This window comes from Xenopus laevis, chromosome 3S (genome assembly GCF_017654675.1).
Source record: "Xenopus laevis strain J_2021 chromosome 3S, Xenopus_laevis_v10.1, whole genome shotgun sequence".
NCBI classification, from domain to species: domain Eukaryota; kingdom Metazoa; phylum Chordata; class Amphibia; order Anura; family Pipidae; genus Xenopus; species Xenopus laevis.
Window position 1 is genome coordinate 91,461,636 of NC_054376.1, and position 22,103 is coordinate 91,483,738.

Genomic DNA, 22,103 nt, shown 5'->3' on the forward strand with positions numbered 1-22,103 from the left:
CGGCAATTTATCTGATCTGACCATGTATGGGCCCTCTGATGAGCCTACCTGACCAATATCTGGTAGAAAATTTACTAGATATCCACGGGTGTCCCTGGGGCTGCTGCCAAGTGTTAATCCCATTCCCAAGTGTTAATATTTCACACCAGCTACACAAGCAAGCACTCTTTATGGCATCAGATTGTAGAAGAAGTAGGCGTTCAGCTACTGCAGGTCTTATAGCACAGCTTGACTGCAGCGACATTTCTTGTGTAACTAACTAACACTACAATGGGTGAAATTAAAACCGTATACTAACATGCCCTATCATAATGTTTGTCTTCTATACCCGCTACACAAGCAGTGGTGCTTAACCGCTGAACAAAACACATCGTTCCTTAGACTGAACGAACATCCTGACTACAGACACCACAGGGTTGCCAGCTGTAATTTTCAAAACCAGCCAAAGTCAGCTACACAACCAGCCCAAAACTAGCCAAGAGGCACTTTAAAAGTAGCCCGAAAATAGCACATGTGCAGTGAAAAAAAAATTCTAAAAAACACACGAATATATATGAAGATATGCCCTTTTCAAATTTTTCCATGAAGCAAAATGGGACAGATGGGGGGCCCAGGAGGTATAGGGGTCCCATAAGGCCCTAATTCATGTACAATTACAATAAATATTGGTAAAAGTATTCAACCTTTTTAGGTGGCCAGCTGATTTTTGTCCCAAAATTTTCTGAAATTGAGGAAAGTCACCAGAAAATGTGTGAATGCTTAAGAGTGCCAGGAGACTGGGGTACAGGTAGGGTTGCCACCAGCAATGTAACTAGAGGGGGGCAGGCCCTGGCACAGGACGTGCAACCGCGCCCCCCGTATGCCTGGAACCGCCCGGAATTCGTGGCGCATGAGCTGCCGGGGGGCCTAGCCCAATCGCACCCCCTACTTCCCCGGTAGTTATGCCACTGGTTGCCACTTTTCCACAAAAAAAATACCAGCCTTACTATATATTTATCTTTTTACCCTATTAATTACATTGGGATCAACCATCATTTTTACCGGCCAGGCAGGTAAAATACTGGCCAGGTGGCAACCCATAAGGTACAGGGTAATGATGTGTGGGTCAGGGTTTCCCTGACCTGACTCTAACCCGCCCTGCTAATACCCTTCCGGGGGACCTTTTATAGACCTGCCACGCCAATGACATCACAAAAGGGGCCGGGTGAGCAGACGCAACACTATAAAACCGGAACCCGGAAGTCGGATGCCGGCATTTGAAGGTGGCGGGCAGGGAGAGCAGGAGAAGAGCTCAACCCGCACTTGCCTGCCACCTGCAAGGAGCACTGCAAGGTCGACCCAAACCCGCCCGACCCGCGAGTATCACTAGTACAGGGAGTAAAATCTGGTAACTTCCATTGCATGCTGGGTATTGTAGTCTTACATTGAACTTGCCAGTTGGCAAATTAGTAAACAAAAACTACATTACCCAACATGCATTGGGAGACACAGGCTTGGCACATTAGAGCAAAAAGAGCCAAAAAGTAGCCATATCTTGGCTAGTTTGTACTTTCAAAATCCGCCTGGGCTTTAAATTAGTAGCCCAATTTGGCTGGAAAATCGTCAACCTGGCAACCCTGAGACACCAGCAAGTCTGATTACATCATTATTCATATGAGAGTGACGAGTCACCTTACAACTACAACTCCCATAAGCGTTTGCGCTGTCGCGATCACGTCACCGGAAGCGGATGCCGCGCTTTCACTTGTGCGTGACAGGGAGATCCGGTGGCACGCAGAGAGTTGGAGGCTGCACACATTATAAGACAGAATGGCCGGGCTGCCCCGCAGGATAATTAAGGTAATTGGTAGTTTGGGAGTTAGTGGAAATTCTCTGTAGTTCTGTCTCGGACTTTAAGCAGCGGCATTCACTCGAATGAATGGGGACAAGGCCCGAGAATGTCCCCGCCCTCCAGCCCGCTTCAACATGGCACCCGCCGGGTGGTACTGGGCCTGTAGTGATGTCCGAGGCAGTGGCGAGTCCAGGATTCTTGTCTGTGAACCTTCCCATAATACAAAGGAACCTTTTATGTGTTGTGATTGAAGCAAAGCCTAGTGCCGGCCACACCCACGTCATCTTCTTGTCGTTTGTTGTTAGTGTTTCGTTTCCATAAGGGAATAGAAATGGGTTTCCCTCTGTCTGTAAGAATGAGTTACACTGTAGCACGTCTGTACTGTACACTCGCTGTACCCATTTCTATTCTACTTGTCTGGCCGGACTGACAGCAGTGCTGTTGTCATTAGAACGTTCCATATATACGTCTGGGATTGTACACAACGTCTACACCTATTAGACCGCATTTATTGCTAGAATATAAACCCCTGCAGCCTGGCCATTGGGCGGCTGATAAGGAGGATATTCGTATACTGATATAGGATCCGTTATCCAGAAAGCTCTGAATGACGGAGAGGCTGTCTCTCATTTTATCCAAAAAATGTTTCCACATTTTTTTTCTGTAGTAATAACGCAGTAAAGTTTATATGATCCAAACTAAGATATCATTAATCCTTCTTGGAAGCAAAACCAGCCTATTGGGTTTATTTAATGTTTATATGTTTTTATAGTAGACATATAGGGGAACTATCACGAATCAAGTTTATGTTCACTATCCCTCTCTCAGCATCTGTTTCTCTTCATTCTGTCTTCATGCAGCAGTTGGGTGTCAGATATTCATTGACAGTTAGATCCAATATATCTTATAGGGGGGCTTCCTTTCCTAGCAGATGTATTAGAGCTCATTCAAATAACTGATTCCAAACTAAATGTAACAAAATGCACAAATTCTGCATGTAGAGAGTCATGATGTCTAGTAATTTAAATAGAATGAGCTCTAATACATCTTCTAGGCAAAAGGAGCCCCCCATAAGATATATTTGTTCTAACGGTCAATAAATATCTGAAATCCCAACTCCTGCATGAAGAGGGAATAATGAGAAACGGATGCTTAGAGAGGAATAGTAAAGATAAACATGATTATTAAAGAAACAATGCAGAATTTATATTTGATTGTATTTAGAAAGTTTCTTATTTCAGTATACCGAAACTTATATTACATTTCCATTTTCAAGATAATTCTTCTTTAAAGGGATACTGTCATGGAAAAACATGTATTTTCCCAAAACGCATCAGTTAATAGTGCTGCTCCAGCAGAATTCTGCACTGAAACCCAATTCTCAAAAGAGCAAACAGATTTTTTTTATATTCTATTTTGAAATTTGACATGGGGCTAGACATTTTGTCAGTTTCCCAGCTGCCCCAGTCATGTGACTTGTGCCTGCACTTTAGGATGGAATTACTTTCTGGCAGGCTGTTATTTCTCCTACTTAATGTAACTGAATCAGTCTGAGTGGGACTTGGCTTTTACTATTAAGTGCTGTTCTTAGATCTTCAAGGGAGCTGTTATCTGGTTACCTTCCCCTTGTTCTGTTGTTAGGCTGCTGGGTTGAAAAGGGAGGGGATGATATCCCTCCGACTTGCATTACAGCAGTAAAGAGTGATTGACGTTTATCAGATCACAAGTCACATGACTGGAGGCAGCTGGGAAATTGACAATATGTCTATCCCCATGTCAGATTTCAAAATTGAATATAATAAAATCTGTTTGCTCTTTTGAAAAATGGATTTCAGTGGAGAATTCTGCTGGAACAGCACTATTAACTGATGTTTTCCCATGACAGTATCCCTTTAAGGTATGAAGATCCAAATTACGGAAAGCTCCAGGTCCCGAGCATTCTGGATAACATGTCCCATACCTGTATAAGGATATGTTTGTGAATCACCATATTTAATGCAGTTCATTATGTTACAATAGGAATCCAAAGGTTCCACTTTTATTTGTGCTCTGCATTCTACAGTAACTGTGCAAACTAAATATTCGTGTGAAGTTGCTTATAGGTAAGTGAAACCTACACAGAGGGATCCAGGTGACATCGGAACCACTTACTACACACATTAATGTAGACTCCTTTATATAAATCATGTTTATACAGTGATATTTTCTGTGTATTTAAGAGGGTCCGTGGGATGCAACCTAAGCAGAATGAGGACTCCTTTTTGGTCACGCATGGTTAAGAATCCTTGTTGTAGGTAAACAATTTAGAGAGGTAGGCTCCCTCTTATGTGGTGTTTAAGCTTAATGTGTGGTCTCTCAGAAGGCATGTTCTTGCTACAGCGGCGTGTGAAGCTTGTGCCGGAATATTATCTATTCACTTGGCAAAACTTCCAGTCTCATCATTTGCTTGAGGAAGGCAAGACATATAAACGATTCTGAGGTTGCCTCATCCTTTTAAATCAGGTTTAGCCAGACTCCCCTTAGGCTAAAACAATGCCACAGATGTATTGAAAATTGGTGGTATGTAATTCCTGGTGGCACATTTTGGCTCACATTTGCGACTTGGTTGATTGTGGCCACATTAAAATATGCAAATGTATGTATATCTTATAATGTATTACATGTACAGACAGGGGGAACAGGCGTTACATAATACAGATATACAGTTACAAAGATTGAATGTCACATGAGGCATTGGAGGAAGTAGATCTCTATCTTTAAAATATGTAAATATACTATGTGGTTGAGTAAGCTACACAAATAGTTCAGTAGTGCTGCCATTCACAGTGGTATGGGGGTGGACCAATACGTGCCAATATTGGACCGAGTACTGTGCACCAAGAAGTAGACTTTAAAGCTTTATTGTGATTAAATATTTTCAAAGTTCATTTGTTTGATATGGCTACCTCTACTTCCAATCCAAATCCAATTTACTTGGCTTTTCTTCATGTTCTAAAGGGGTTATTTATGTGGGGTTGATGTATGTTGGGTGGACAACCCAACCAATTTTTGTTCCTAGGATGTCTCAGTACATAAATGAGGAAGGTTTGAAAATGTGTATTTGGCTGGGCTTAAAGGGTCAGTAATATTGATATGTTTATTTAAATCTGACAGTAACAAGAACAATCCATTTGTTCCACTTTCACATGTGACACATTTGCTTTTTATGTTAATGGGGAAGTATTGCCAAAATGAAAATGTAATATAAGCTTCAACATACTGAATTAAGAAACTTTCTAAATACAAATAACCAATTTAAAAATTTAGCACAGCTTCTGAAATAATCAAGTTTATCTTTGCTTTCCTCTCTCTCAGCATCTGTTTCTCTTCATTCTGTCTTCATGCAGCAGTTGGGTGTCAGATATTCATTGATAGTTAGATCCAATATATCTTATAGGGGGCTCCTTGTGCCTAGAAGTTGTATTAGAGCTCACTCTATTAAAATCACCAGACATCATGTCTCTCTACATGCAGGATTTGTGCAAAAGGCAGTTATTATTAGATTTTGTTTGTACTGGAATCAGTTATTTGAGTGAGCTCTGATATATCTGCTAGGAAAGGGAAATATTTAATTGATTTTTTTAGAAAGTTTCTTATTTCAGTATGCTAAAGTTTATATTAAATTTTCATTTTTGCTATAGTTCCCCTTTAATGTAACCCTGCCTGCCTACTGAAGAGCTTTCCCACAACCATTCTATATGGGGATTAAAACTTTATACTATTCCCACTTCTTTTATTCAATGAGGTCATTATAATTAAGCAGTATTGGTGAGCTGTGACGGGTCCCCTTTAAATGATGACCTAACAAGATCCAAGATGGGGTGTTGCTGTGAAAAACTGTGAAGAAACAGACCATTGCTAATATAGGACTGCTGAGCCTCTGAGCTGGAATGTTAAAGGGGACCTGTTGCCCTAAAAAGTAATTACAAATCCTATTTTATAATATAAGTCAAAAGCAAAATAAAATTGACTTCTAATATGTTCGTTATTTTAATTTTGTTTAGTCGTGGAATTCACAATCACATCAAGCAGACAGGAGTCATTTTGTGGACACTGTTATTGATGCAATTATCTAAAAATTGTGTTTATGTGCCAGAAGGCAGTGGCTACACACCATTGTGATGAGGAATGTGGGGAGTGCAAAATGGAAAGTGAAAGTAATTGCTTAAGGCATAGAGGAGGGGCAGGCAATATATGATTGACAGTAGAGACTTTTAAATGAGTTTATACCAGGTATTGAGGTTCTAATTAAAAAAAAAATTTGGGATTCCTTTTGAATTTGAAAAGGACTTTTATTATACAGCTTTTTATGTTTGGGTGACAGGTCCCCTTTAAAGTACAGTAAATACAGCATTTGTACCCCTTAGATTAAAATTACTAAAACCCGAACTGCAGCCCATGACCCGAACAACAACCCGCATATCTACCCACTTTGATCCGCTACCCGGATCCGCCAATGCCTTATCCGCAACCCGCCGGCCACCATCAAACAAGTGATGGTGCCGCAAACTGAAGTGATGTCGTCAGAAGTGGGCGGAGACAGAAACAAGTTTTGTAAAACTTTAAAAGGAGTAAAATATAGACAATATTACATAAGATAAGAAATTTAGATGAGACCCGCATCTATACCCACACCTGAAAATCCTTCCCTCATTCCACAGGGTGCCTGCTTTTTTTTGCAGGTAACCCCTGGGTACCCGACCCGCTACAGGGCTCTACCTTAGATTTCCTTTAATGCAAATGGAACACTTGGGGATTGTGTACGGGGGACCTCTGCAAGGGATGCATTGAGTATAGAAGGATTATAGAATTACAGTACAGCAGTCAGACTATGGATGCAGAATACTATTTGGTATCTGGCTGCATCCCGTCACTTTTGCCTGTTCGGGAGTTACGACTGTTCAGTGGAATCAAATGCAGAACCTTAAACCTTTAGACTTTAAAGCACTGGGCATTGTTGAGATTTAATATTTGATTATGACTGCCTGTGGAATCTGGAATCTATTCAGTATTCAGCCAAACTGATTGTGGAGGATGAGGTACTTTGCCTAATTTGGTGCATCCCTATTACTTATACCACTAGAGACTTCATCACTATTGCTAAGCTTTAAAATGATTAGGAAAGGGTTGGACTGCCTGTTTGTTAGGCACCTGCTAGTGATTGTAATTGCTCGGACCCTGGGTCAGCCTGGGGTACTATTCTGGTGAGCACCGCCATCTTCTTTGTTCTCCAGGGCATCTTTTGCTGCTGTGTTCATGTGCTGTAGAACTAAAGTTGAGCTTTTGGATTCTAGTTCCAGCACACAGACTAGCTGAAGAGATGCCTAGGACATGTGAGATGACTAGTACCCGGAGCTGGTGTGGTTTTCCAGTGAAGGGGAATGCCGTCCCAGAATGATTATAATCATGGGTGGGTGCCTAACAATTTGGTATTCCCTCGGTGATTAGTCCTTTACTTCTCCTATAACCATTGAGACTGCAAGTCTTTAAAAATTAACTTCATATAAACTGAGGGTGTAAATAGAGTGGTGATAAGTTGAGCTTCTTAAAGGAATCTAAGAGCACAACATTAGGGGGCAGATTTATCAAGGGTTGAATTGAAAATTCTAATTTTCACATTTTTTTTATGGTCAAAACTCTCATATTCAACTAGGGGATTATTCAAATTCGATTCGAGTTTTGAAAAAATATTGAATTCGATTTTAGAGATTTATCATACTCTGGCCCTTTAAGAACTCTCATTCGACTACTCACCACCTATAACCCGCCAAAATTGGTGTTTGAATCAATGGGAGAGGTCCAGGGATCAATTTGGAGTTGTTTGCAGCCTTCCTGACATTTGAGGTTTTTTTTTTTTTCAGAGAAAAAGACTCAAATCAATGGGAATTAAAGGAGAAGGAAAGGTTAAAATTAAGTAAGCCTTATCAGAAAGGTCCATCTAAATATACCAGTAAACCCCCAAAGTAGTGCTGCTCTGAGTCCCCTGTCAAAAGAAACACTGCATTTCTTTCCTTCTATTGTGTACACATGGGCTTCTGTATCAGACTTCCTGCCTTCAGCTTAAAGGGGAAGGAAACCTCGGCGCTAACCCCCCACCCCCCCTCCCGTGTATTGCCCCCCCTCCCTCCTCCCCCCTGGCCTACCCCTCCCGCTGGGCAAATGCCCCTAACTTGTTACTTACCCTTCTGCGCAGGTCCAGTCCAGGGAGTTCACAGGCGACATCTTCTTCCACGCGATCTTCTTCCTGCTTTGACCGGCGCATGCGCAGTAGGATCGTTTCGCCGGTACGATCTACTGCGCATGCGCGTGACTTTTGGCGCATGCGCAGTAGATCCGTACCGGCGAAATGCTCCTACTGCGCATGCGCCAAAACGCCGGTCAAAGGAGGAAAAAGATCGCGTGGAAGAAGATGTCGCCTGTGAACTCCCTGGACTGGACCTGCGCAGAAGGGTAAGTAACAAGTTAGGGGCATTTGCCCAGCGGGAGGGGTAGGCCAGGGGGGAGGAGGGAGGGGGGCAATACACGGGAGGGGGGGAGGGGGTTAGCGCCGACGAGGTTTCCTTCCCCGTTAAACCTAATTGCCCTGGGCAAGAGCATGCTCAGTTTGCTCCTCTCCCCCCACCCCTCCCTTCTCTACTGTAATCTGAGCCCAGAGCAGGGAGAGACTCAGGCAGGAAGTGATGTCACACCATGTTAATACTGCAGCTCCTATCCTAAACAAACAGAGTTTCTAGAGCTTTTTACTCAGGTATGGTAAAACATTCTACAGAATAAATATAGCATTCTAGCTTGCACTATTGCAGCTAATCTATTGGCAATAAAATGCCTCCGTAGCTTTCCTTCTCCTTTAAGGGGGTTTTTAAAAACTCGCATGAATCGAAATTCCAACTTTGATAAATGTGCCTCTGTGTGTATATTTGAGAAGTTTTTAAAGAATTTTAAATATTTTTGTGAATTGAACTCTAGAAAGATGTCATTAATCTGCAAATATATATTATGTAATTGAGGGAGTGGTACACTCACCAGTACCAAACATGGTCTCAGAAATGCTATTCTCTTCACTAACATACGAATCACTGGCTCAGTCGTGGGAAATGCCTTCCTTTGCAGTTTCCCAAGATTGAGCTGAATTGCCAGAGGTAATTTTACTTGCAGCAATTTAGGGTGAAGACACACAGAGATACTAGAAGCAGCTTCAAAATAGACTATAGTGATAATTGGCTTTGCTAAGACAATATGTTTTTTTTTAGCAGAGGCAATTCTCAGTGTTGTCTATGGCAGGGTATTATTTTGGCATTTTGTAACCATAAAAAGTAGCTGCCCATAGTAGTGTACTGTATATTTAACCATGAATGATGAATCATATCATGTGCCATTGCCCTAAAGGTCTCTGTTCTGCAGAGAAACATATACAACTCAGGTAAAGTGTCTATTATCTGTCCACCTTCACTGCACAGCCATTAACTAATGTGTGTAAAGTGTGCGCTAACATTGTGTGCATCACAGTTAGGCTGGAATGCCCGAGCCCCTCTGCTTTCAGGAATCTTTAGTCCTCTACACCCCCTTCCCAGCTCATACACTGGAAAACATGCATATTATAAGATATATGTCTCCAGGGTCAAATAAGGAGAAGTCTCCTTTTAGAGTTTATTTTGTCCACCACTGTCATCTGGCACAAAACTGCAAGTTAAATATTAAAAAATGCAAAGGGACCTGAAAAGTGCAAATTAAGAGGAATACAGCAGTAGCATCTGCAGATGAGAAACTATTAAGAGAGCAAAAGGGTATAAATAGGAGGATACATGGGACAGCAGAATAAGGGGGCATCCTGAAAAAATGAAGTGTCAAATCCACTTCCCCCTATTCATTAAACACTGTCTCTTATTGTGTATAATGTGCCTGGGGTGTCAGTACCCACAACTGTACAGTGTTTATTATGCTCTTGTGTTGCCTCAACCCAATGTCACTCACTATATGAGAAGCTAATGGATCTCACATTATTAAAGGGGACATGTGACTTAGACACAAACATCTGTATAATAAAAGTCCTTTTCAAATTAAACATGAAATCCAAATTCTTTTTTTTTATTTAAGCATTCATATCTGTAGTAAACTCAAAATATCAGCTGTCAAATATTGCCTGCCCCTCCTCTATGCCTTAGGCATTGAGGCGGGGCAGACAATTCCTTTCACTTTCCATTCAGCACTTCCTAGATGTCACTGCTCTCCCCACATTCCCCCGTTCTCTTCACCATTTAATTGTGTAGCCAGGGCATGGGGATGGACATCAGGTCCCCCATTCTGGTGCACAAACAAGATTTTGAAATGATGCAAGGCTTGTCTTAATAACAGTGTCCTGCCTGCTTGCTATAATTATGAATTCCCAGACTCAGCTATTTTATATTTTGTAATTAAAATTCGTTTTGCTTGACTAATATGATAAATAGGATTTTGCATATTTTTTTAGGGTGGCGGGACCGCTTTAAGTGATGGGTGTAATTTTTCATGGTGAAACTTGGCGAATAGTGTCTCTCATCACTAGTTTACTATCATAGACTGCAATACAGCACACTCATTTCTCTTTCTTCTATGATATGCCCTGTGTTTATTGGACATAAGCAGAGAGGTAAAATCAAAACAAGGATGGGTTAAGTTACCTCCCCAAGCACAAAGTGTGTGTTATCTCCTCTGTCACTAGACATTTTACATTTGTCCGGTTTGTATTGCAGGAAACCCAGCGTTTACTGGCAGAGCCGGTCCCGGGGATTAAGGCTGAGCCAGATGAAAACAATGCTCGCTATTTCCACGTGGCTATCGCTGGTCCACAGGATTCACCTTTTGAGGGAGGGTCATTTAAACTTGAATTATTTCTTCCGGAAGAATACCCAATGGCAGCTCCTAAAGTACGATTCATGACCAAAATCTATCACCCTAATGTAGACAAGTTGGGAAGAATATGTCTAGATATTTTGAAAGGTAAGGTTTTTTTAAAAAAAAATTATTTATTTATTTAATTCTCTTATTAAAGGGATCCCTTATCCAGAAACTAGTTATCCAGAGAGCTCCAAATTACAGGAAGATCACCTCCCATAGATGCCATTTTAATCAATTAATGCTAAAATTATTTCCCTTTTCTCTGTAACAATGAAACCATATCTTGTACTTGATCCCAACTATAATGCAATTAATCCTTATTGGAAGCCAAACAATCCTGTATTAATATTATTATTTAAATCATTTTTTAGTAGACATATAGGATTCTGTATTATCAGGAGCAAAGTTTGCTGCGCTTCTAATCTCCTATGGCAACCAATCGGCTGTCACCTGTTTAAAAGAAATCATATTGGTTGCTATGGGTTACTGCTCCTGGGAAAGCATTGTGCCTTTTATTACATAAGGGGGTTAGTATGGTGAGCCAAATTAGGGAACCCTTATCCAGAAAAGCTCGGGTGCTGAGCATTCTAGATAAAAGGCTCCATATTTGTATTATTTTTAAAGGCAATCAGATTGTGCCTTTTATTACATAAGGGGGTTTGTATGATGAGCCAAATTAGGGAACCCTTATCCAGAAAACCTCAGATGCTGAGCATTCTGGATAAAAGGCTCCATATCTGTATTCTTTTTAAGGCCATCAGATTTTTTTAATGACCAAACCATCATGGTATACAGCATACCTATAGTGTTGATCATACTCATTATAAGACCCAAAAATAAGTTACATTACCTTCTTAATTGTTGTAGAAAGTAAAGAAAAATTCTTCATGCAGTTGGTTGGGTTTTTATGCATGTTTTAGTTACCAAAACACCTGGGCAATGTGTAACTACTGCGGTGGTTATAGCTCTAATATATATATATTGGTAACAGGTGATGGTTGTGTGGAAGAAAAAGTACACCTTTAAACCTCAAACATGGTGTTTTCTCAGCTGGCAGGAAAAATTGCAGTGGAGAAAATAGGAATAAGGTTCAGTTAGCATTGACCGGCACAGCATCCGTCATGTGTGAATGGAGAAAACGCCACATGGTGTTGGCCTTAAAGGGCGGACAGTAACATCAAAAAATAAAATTGTTTTAAAGTAATGAGATATCATGTACTATTGCCCTGCACTGGTAAAACTGCTGTTTGCTTCAGAAACACTACTTTTGTTTATATAAATAAGCTGCTGTGTAGCAATGGGGGCAGCCATTCAAAGGAGAAAAGGCTTAGGTTAAGCTGGCCATAGACACAAAGATCTGATCGGTCGAATCGAGGATTCATATGATTTTCGGACCATGTGTGGAGAGTCCCAACATTTTTCGTCCAGCGGAGATCGGTCGATCAGACAGGTTAAAAGTTTTCTGTCGCTGCGGGTAATATCTCTGCGTGTATTGCCGATCGTATGATTTTCAGAGGAAGACTGTCCCTAGCTTCGGTCAGGCATAACTTTAGTACGATTGCTGAATTAAAAACAAAAGAAAAATGATTATCCTTTGAAAAGCAGAACACTATAACAGAAATGGGGTAATGTAATAAAAGTTTGTAACAGAAAAAATATGCCTCTTTGCAAAAAATATTTTCCTTTGTGTGAATTTAATATAGCTTTTACAGTGCACAGTGAATGTAATAAAAGTTCTTAGTGAAAAAATCGTTTTGGTTTGGTCCAAAAGATTCCGACATTTTCAAGCACTTAAAAGTGGTCAATGCGCATTGAAAATTCTCTATGCAAAAACAGTTTAATGAAGAGTATTTCATTGCGAAATGCAAATTTTTAGAAGAAAAAAGGGAAATAATTAAAAAAAAACTATACAAAATAAATAATGAAGACCAATTGAAAAGTTGCTTAGAATTAGCCATTCTTTAACATACTAAAAGTTAACCTAAAGGTGAACCAACACCGTATACATGCTTATACATGTCATTGGTACTGGATTACAGAGTAAAGAGCTGGGTTACATTGTTTAGTAGTTCAATTGGAGAACTATACATCAAAAATCTGTGTTCTGGCTCTGGTTTAAGGGATATAAATATATATCCACAGACAGATATACCCATTGGACCTTTGAATGTAATGACAAAGCATATTACTGGAACTAATTTCTTATTTCCATATATAGATAAATGGTCGCCAGCTCTGCAGATTCGTACGGTGCTCCTATCAATTCAGGCTTTGTTAAGTGCTCCCAACCCAGATGACCCTTTAGCCAACGATGTAGCCGAGCAGTGGAAGACAAATGAAGCCCAAGCCATAGAAACAGGTATTGTAAAGCAAAGATTTTTCTTTTTTGATATAGTATACTGTATTCTTTTTATTATTGTACAATACCAGTAAAATTATAGAAATGCAGCAAAAATACAGAAAATAAAAGTGCCTTTTAATTTTTGCTCCCTGACTTTGCATTTCAACATCCTAAACTAAAATCACCCCATTATTTCCTTGGTGACCTACTGATATTCAAATGTGTGTCAGGGTGATATCTGTGAAACTACAGTGCGCCTCTTGTTTATTCCCTAGACACACTTTCCCTCTTTTAAAATCTTTCATGATGCCTTAAGGCAATTTATAACTGAAAAATACACTTTTTTTAACGATTTAAAATATGTATGCACAGAAATGTGAAGTTGGAAAGCGAAGTATGTGCTACTGATAATATGACCAGCACCTACTTGAAGCCTATCTTAATATGTGGAACCTTGTTTTAAAGGAGAATTCAACCCATAATCAACCCTCCCCCCACCCTGGGTAGACCCCCCTCCCTCCTCCCCCCCCCAGCCTAATGCCCCCGGGCAAATGCCCCTAATTTTTTACTCACCCCTCCGTGCAGATTCTGCCAACAGGAGTTCTTTCTTCTGTCTTTTTCTGAAGTTTCGTCGCATGTGCAGTTGGAGTAAATTTCTGGTCTGAAACCACTGCGCATGTGCCGAAAGTCACGAAAATTTTCGAAGATTTTTCGGAAATGTCCGTGACTTTCGGCGCATGCGCGGTTGTTCGGGACCGGAAATTTATTTCAACTGAGCATGCACCGAAAAATGCCGTCAATACACGAAGACTACCGGAGAAGAAGAAGACGGCTGCCGTGAACGCCGAGGCCTGAAGCTGCACTGAGGGGTGAGTAAAAAATTGCTGCAGGTAGGCTGGGGGGAGGTAGGGGGGGTCTACCCAGGGTAGGGGGGAGGGGTTTCTTTTTATTACGGGTTGAATTCTCCTTCAGCACATGACAGTTACTGTGCCTTTAACATTCCTTTGCTGTGCTCTCTATAATGCAGGCACAGTATTAGACTCCCAAATTATTGTTGCAGTTTAAAAAAATAGTGGTTCTGGTGTTTGTGCACATATAGACAAACACTTATACAACGCTTCACAAGTGCAATTTCTGCAAAAAGCTTTTCAGTTCTTTAGACCAAAAACACTAGGGATATTTAATTCCTAGATAGAGGAGCAGAGATGTTGCTATGCCGCCTCCATTCACTCTCTTGGGATTTTCCAGACATTAGTAGTACAGTTATGGGATCTATTATCCAGAAACCTGTCACTTGTCCAGTGGCTAAAAAATACTTTAATATTAATTAAAGTAATTCCCAAAAGGTCACATCAATGTGTGTTTTTGGAGAGGCAGTGTGTATTTACATAAAATTGTTAATTTCACCTCTGCTAAAATAATATGGCGCCATTTTGCTTATCTAAATGCGATTGTAATGAGTAATCACCTAGTGTATGTCATTAATCAATGGCGTGAGTCTTATATTACCATGGGGGCTGTGAAGTACACAATGAGATCTTTATACATGAGCTTTCTTCCTGTGCTAGAGCTTCCATGCTGTTTACCTTAGGGGAAGGTAGGAAGTAACGCAACGCTGTATTTTCTGTCTGCTGCTACTCACAGTGTGCAGGATAGTGCTGAGCGCAGGTGGAGTTGCAACTTAATGTGCAGCACCTCCCTTTAGCCCTTCCCTGTGCCACTGTGACTACAGTTCATTTGAAAAGAATGGACTGCGTTTATTTCTGCAGTTTGCCAGGATCACTTTATAAATTAGAAAAAGACTGAACTCAAAGCACTTCAAATCTAAACCAGTTCAATCCAACTGTTTCCACATAGTAGGTCAGCTACTTGCTATACTGCATGTTTGGGGCCTAGTTTACAGTAATATGACATCAAAAAAAAAATAAGGTCTGTGTGCAGTCTCTTAGGGCCACATCGAACCTGCGGGGATCCAGATGGACAGCTCTCATCCAAGACATGGGGAATTAGTACAGAAGACTACTTTTATACAAATAAACAATTCAAAGTGGTTGTAAATCCAACTGTGCTCTGTTGCACAGGCGAAATGACCAGACCGCAACATAAAAACGCAGGGACTGGAGGCAACACAACAGAGTGGTGCTCCTTGCAATAGGAGGAGGAGCACTGGCTTAAGGTGGCCATACACGGAGAGATCCCCTCGTTTGGCAATGTCGCCAAACGAGTGGATCTCTCCCCTATATGCCCACCTTGAGGTGGGCAATATCGGACTGATCTGATCGTGGGCCCTAGGGCCCAACGATCGGATCCTAACAATGGCTAATAGGTGGTCGGATTGTGGGACCGCATCAATGAACAGATGTGACTGCGATCCGACGGGATTTTTAGTCCCGTCCGATCGACATCTGCCCGACTTTCAGCCAGATATAGATTGAGTAAGATTGGCAAATAAGCTGCCAACTCGGTCTGTCTGCAACTTTTATCGGCCCGTGTATGGCCACCTTTACAGTGGCCATAGACGGGCAGATTAAATCTGCCGTTATCGGTCCTTTAGACTGATTTGGCAGCTTATCTGCCAGTGTATGGGGGCTTCCAACTGCCCCCCCCCCCCGATCAATATCAGGCCAAGATATCAATCGAGGAGGTTTGATTTTTCTGGCAATCAAGAACAACATTGGCTAGTTGATGTTCTCCTCTTCCAGTCAGTGCCCAGTCTATTCCTTGTTATCCAATCATTAGGGCATTAGGGTCTTAGGTTAGTGATTATAATTAGGCTTGGGCGAATTTGCAACGCCATACAAGTCTATGGGCGTCATTTCCGCAGTTGAAACAAGACGAAAAAATTCGCCCATCCCTAATTATAATAACTTGAAGGGTACCAAACAAATTGGCACCCCCAGTGGTTAAGAGAATTTTTCCGTTGGTAATGTAATGGCTAGTGCTATTATCTGCACTCACTGTTGCTTCTGGTTTTTAATCTGTGTCGCAGAAGTCAGATCTCCTCCAGCCAGAGCTCAAAATTCCCACAAAACCTTTCACTCTGTTTTACATCTATGTTAATCTGCTGGTTTCTGTTGCATTATTTCAGTGGCAACAACCACCTGTACGGAGAGTGGCAAGGGACAGGCCAAAACTGCTTTCAATTTAAGGGGACTTCAACTGGGGATCCACCAAATCCACTATTTTGGATTCGGCCGAACACCAGAATTCCTTGTTTTGTGACAAAAAGTCATGTGAGTTCCCTCCCCACATGCAAATTAGGATTTGGATTCGGCCAGGCAGAAGGAATTGGACAAATCCGAATCCTGCTGAAAAAGGCAGAATCCTGGATTTGCTGCATCTAACTAACTTCAACCCATAAATGTTTTTTTTTTGTAAAACAAAAACGTGTTTTTAGTGCATATTGGAAAGTTTATGTTCCCTATACTTTCAACAGTACACTCTGTTAATAGGTTTCCAAATAAAAGATCCCGCCATTGTACTTGGAATAGGGTTTGTGTGAATTCATTAGCTGCCAAAATCTCTGCCTGTTATATTTTGCCTTTACAGACCAGCGTTGTGTATATTTGAGATCTATAGAATAGCATTGTTTCAGCATGTATTAGATGCCTTTATATAAAACATTATATATTGTTCTAATTGTGCTCTCTCTTCCCTTGCAGCCAGAGCATGGACTAGGCTATATGCTTTGAATAATATGTAAATTCGGCTTGATCTTCAAGTGCACACCATTTCTCCTGTTCTGCCAAGACCTCTTCCCTTTATTTTTGTTCTGTTTTTTGTTTGTGTTTCATGGACACAGTCTTAATAAAATATATGGAATAAAAAGCCCAGACATGGTCATCTTTGGTGATTAAATGTACGTTAGCAAATAATATGTCTTGTTCTAATTCACTGTTGTATCGCATGTGCAGAGGCTGTAAAAAAAAAACCTTAATTTCAGCATGTTCTACAATGTTCTAAAGGGGTGGCAAAAGTTCTTGATGTCCATTATACCCGTCTTCATTTGAGTACGAGCGCTGGGAATGAAGGTAGAGTTAGGTTAGTTGTTAAAGCTATGTTTTTTTTTATTTTTTAAGGAAAAATACAATCATTTGTTTGTTCTTCAAATCAATGTTATTGCCCCGCCTCCATTTATTTCAGTAATTTTAAAGGCACTTCTCTTTTTGCCATCGGTCAGATCTATATTCCTAGTAAATGTACTCGCACCTCCACCTTCCTCTGTAGGATCGATTTTACTAAGCAGAGGATTGGAGACGAAACAAATCCACCCATAAAGCAGCGGATGCCAATATCGGAACATTTTTTTTTTTACCCTGTATATTTAAATTCTTCACATTTTTAAGGAAATGCACTCTACATTGTACCAAGTTAACGAAGCCTAACCTGTTTGCATTTAATTCATCCTTTTTATTATTGTCTTTATTGTGTTTGGTAGCAGCTAACCTGCGCTTTGTCTATATGCTCATAGCCAGCTACTTCACACCAAGTAGATGGAGGGGCTTGTTTGAGGAAAAATGCAAAAATGTATTTAAAAAACAAAACAAAAACAAAAAACTTTCACTAATCTCTTCCATAAAGTGGTAGAACATCCAGAGCATGTGACCATGTAACCATTTTATATGGCTTGTCTTGAAAATCTGTAAATCTTATGTATTAGTAAAATATTTTTTGTTATTCTACTTTTGTCTTTGTACAGATTTTGTTTTATTTCGTCTGTCATGTGCATAACTAAGAGGTTTTTATTTTAGGAATTAGGGATGTACCGAATCCAGGATTCTGTTTGGGTTCAGCCTTTTCCAGCAGGATTCAGATTTGGGCAAGTCCAAATGTCTGGCTGAACTGAATCCAAATCCTTAAAGTCACATTAACAAGCTGCATTTCTGTGCATGTACTCTCGCATTTCAGTTGATTCCGTTTGGGATTTGGTAGATTCATGAAAGATTTGGAATTCAGCGAAAATTCCAAAATCGTGAAATCTGTGCATCACTAGTAAGAATGTTATTGCTGTAGTGACATATACAGTAAAAGCTCCTGAAACAGTTGTTAAAAGGTTAACTGTAAGACTGCAGCATCCCCTTAATCACCTAGAAACCCTTCTCCTTCTCTAACCCACTCAAGCCCCTCCTGCAGGAATTTACTTTGGCTGCTGGCTCATGCGCATGCTCAGTTCTTCTCATCTCTGATTACTAAACACACCCTCCAGTCTAACAGCCAATGAAGGTATAGCGTTACTGGTTCCCATAGAAACTCTAGTTGTCTGATCCTATTTTTTCTCCTATCCGCCTCTCATGAGCTTAACCATTACAGTCGGGTATATGCAGTAGAAATTATGTTGCTTAGGAGGGGAAGATATACCCAATGTATATAAATGGAAGGGAAATGTAAGCATAATATAAAATGTTCCTTAGTTTAGTGTACTGTGTTGCACAAGCTTAAAGGAATTAAGTGTAAGAATAAAAACTAGATAAACCGATTGTATGTGCAAAATAAAAAATGTTTCTAATATAGTTAGTTAGGCAAAAATGTAATGTATAAAGGCTGGAGTGACGGGATGTCTAACATAATAGCCAGAACACTGCTTCCTGCTTTTCAGCGCTCTTGCTTTCCACTGATTGGTTACCAGGCAGTAACCAATCAGTGATGTAAGGGGGGGGGGCAAATGGGTCATAACTGTTGCTTTTGAATCTGAGCTGAATGCTGAGGATCAATTGCAAACTCACTGAATAGTTATGTCCCCCTTCAATTCACTGACTAACTCAGAGTTATAGAGCTGAAAAGTAGTGTTCTAGCTATTATGTTAGACATCCAGTCACTCCAGCCTTTATACATTACATTTTTGCCTAACTAACTATATTCAAAATATTTTTTATTTTGCCTCAAGATTTTCCTGACTTAATCTTCAGTTTTTGCAATGTATTTAAAAAAAATAAGCAGTTTTCCCTGTTGTGCTCTGCGAAAACCAACTATGTTTTTGGGAAATCCTCAGATCAGATCAGAAAGGCTCATCCAAGTTAATTTTCAAATATACTTGGGTTTTCTCTGGCTTAATGACTCTAGAAACCTGGTAGCCGTTTAAAAATCCGATTGGATGTTGAATACTAGAGGGTCTGAACTAGTGATGGACAGGTTGAAAAATATTCTAGCCATATATATATATATATATATATATATATATATATATATATATATATATATATATATATATATATATATATATATATATATATATATATATATATATATATATATATATATATATAGATAGATAGAGCTAGATAGAGATATTGTGTGTGTGTGTATATATATATATATATATATATATATATATATATATATATATACACTGTATATACCTTAGTCTGACCCACCCCTTTTCTGATGTCATTGCTGGGTGCAGTTTGAGTTTATAAACATTTGCTGCCCTGTCACATGTGGGGTTAAGTGCAGAGAGGGCATTTAAGTGGCAGCAAATTTGGCCCTCTACTTACCTCAGGTGTCAATAGGTTGGCCTGAACATGCCCAACCCACAGGTCCCACTGACTAAAGGCCGACCCCCACATCATTAGCCTGAACTGCACATTCACAGTTCTTTTGTTTGTTTTTGGTTGTGGGTGTCTGTGGCCCTAATTCCCAGACAGCAACTCGGAAAGAGACAGAATATAAAGGCAAATCATTTGAAAACCATTAATGATGAAGACCAGTTTATAGGATGCTTTGAACAGGTCCATATAAAACCTACTAAGATTTACTTTAAAGGAGAACTCAACCCCCCATTAAAAAAAAACCCCACCCAGTACCCTACATAATCCCCCTCCCTGCTCTCTCCCTGTATAGGTGATAACACATATAAGTGCTCCTAACCCTTTACTTGCTTATAAAGTGCAGAGTAATGCAGCAGAGCTCATGGGCGCCATTTTCCGGCTCTTTGGATTTCTTTGGGTCCTCTTCTTTCCATCTGGCAATTTCCGAAACTTTTGGCGCATGCGCAGTTGCTACGAACAGGAAGACTGCTCCAACTGCGCATGCGCCAATACAGCGCTCACTTTCTGCATAAATCCAAAGAGCCACAAGATGGTGCCCATGAGCTCTGTTGCGCTTACTCTGCACCTATAGGCGAGTAAAGGATTAGTGGCACTTATAGTTATTATCACACATGCGGGCAGGAGAGCAGGGATGGGGGAATAAGTAGGGTACTGGGTAGGGGGTTTTATTAGTGGGGGGTTGACTTTATGGTGAACCTACTCCTTTCCTTTATGAGCAGAGAGTATTGGTCCAGCTCCTATTTCATGGCCCCAGCCATTGTAGACCCTTGTATTCAAGCATGCTATAAACACAGTGGCCTTGAGATCACAGAACAACTATACAAGTTCATCAAAAACCTTGACTATTGTAATATTGTGTTTGATTTTCTTACTCCTTCATATTTATGTCCACTTACTTCAATATCCAGTCTCAAGAAATCTTGCATCTCCAACGGCAAAAGTTTAAGGGCAGGGGTCATATTTAGACACCCAAAGTGGCTGCTGAAGTATAACTGATAAATGAACCATTCTGCAGTAGAAACAAAATGTAAAACTTAAGGGTTTTTTTCCCCCAGAAACCAGATCTTTTTAAATGTCTCTGAGGTCTTAGAAGGGTAGATTTGGTGTGACATAAGTCTTCCCTTATGAACAGAGTCATTAAACACTGCTAAACAGGAATAATGAATGTAATGGCCACCAATGCTGGGTTTTATGTAAATAGCTAGTTATTCTTCAGCTGAACTACACATATACACTTATGTGACTATTGATGTGAATGTATGTAGCAGTGTTGTCTGGTACATACTGTATATTTCAATTCAAAATCGGGAGTCCACATAATCAATCAGCCAGGCCCAAGGGACTCGCCCCAGTTCAGAAAGGCATTCAACCACAAAAAAGTTTATATCAAAAACGATATAAGTCCCAAGGCCTCTTCCAGTAAAAAAAAATATTAATTTATTGTTATTCACATTAAAATAGTAGCTAGTACATACTACCCCACATACCCCACCTTACGCGTTTCGCACCCTCCGGCGCTTAGTCATAGGTGTATCTGTCATAGGTGTATCTGTTAGAGGTCACTCTATTAAAATCACCAGACATCATGTCTCTCTACATGCAGGATTTGTGCAAAAGGCAGTTATTTTGTTTGTACTGGAATCAGTTATTTGAGTGAGCTCTAATACATCTTCTAGGCAAAAGGAGCCCCACTATAAGATATATTGGATCTAAATGTCAATGAATATCTGACACCCAACTCCTGCATGAAGACAGAATGAAGAGAAACAGATGCTGAGAGAGGGATAGTGAACATAAACTTGATTATTTCAGAGACAGTATTATATTTCAGAATGCTGAGGCTTATATTAAACTTTCATTTTCTTGATAGTTCCCCTTTAAGTACGACTGTAAATAAATGTCATCTTCTCTTCCCTTATTGGTTATTAGGATTCATCAGAGTAAGAATAACATGGGAGCGTTTAATATATATATATATATATATATATATATATATATATAATATCAAAACAGGGGGGTTGTGGGAGCACTCTAAAGGCTTTAAAGTATATATATAAGTATAATAAATGCTATTGCAAATGTACCCAAATAGGGGTTATTTGTTACAAAGTTATGATCATAAAATTGATAAGCCACCATACCACGTCAAGTTAAACCCCGAATGGCGGTCCCTAACTTGTTTTATTTTATATGTGCATTCTAGCATTACCTGTAATCAATGTCCATTGAACGCTGTTTTTTCACTGAGGGCTAAATCCTCCCCAGCCAGCAATCAGGCTTTTAAAGGAGAGATATTCCCAAAACAAACGCCCAATTTTAAAAGCATAGGATCACCACTAGTTTAAGGGGGGTATGGGGTGCTACAACCACTGAAGCTATGCCACAGCTCCTGGCTAAATATACAATATCAAAACAGGGGGGTTGTGGGAGCACTCTAAAGGCTTTAAAGTATATATATAAGTATAATAAATGC

General features: G+C 40.1%; 1 protein-coding gene across 1 annotated transcript; it reads left to right on the forward strand.

The window, feature by feature from the left end:
• Nucleotides 1-1,768: 1,768 nt before the first annotated feature.
• ube2n.S (ubiquitin conjugating enzyme E2 N S homeolog) lies at nucleotides 1,769-17,767 on the forward strand. The gene is given in 4 exon segments (NM_001087361.2): nucleotides 1,769-1,839; nucleotides 10,600-10,846; nucleotides 12,963-13,103; nucleotides 16,748-17,767. Coding segments are annotated over 4 exon segments (459 nt in total). The 5' UTR covers nucleotides 1,769-1,809; the 3' UTR covers nucleotides 16,789-17,767.
• Nucleotides 17,768-22,103: the final 4,336 nt, after the last annotated feature.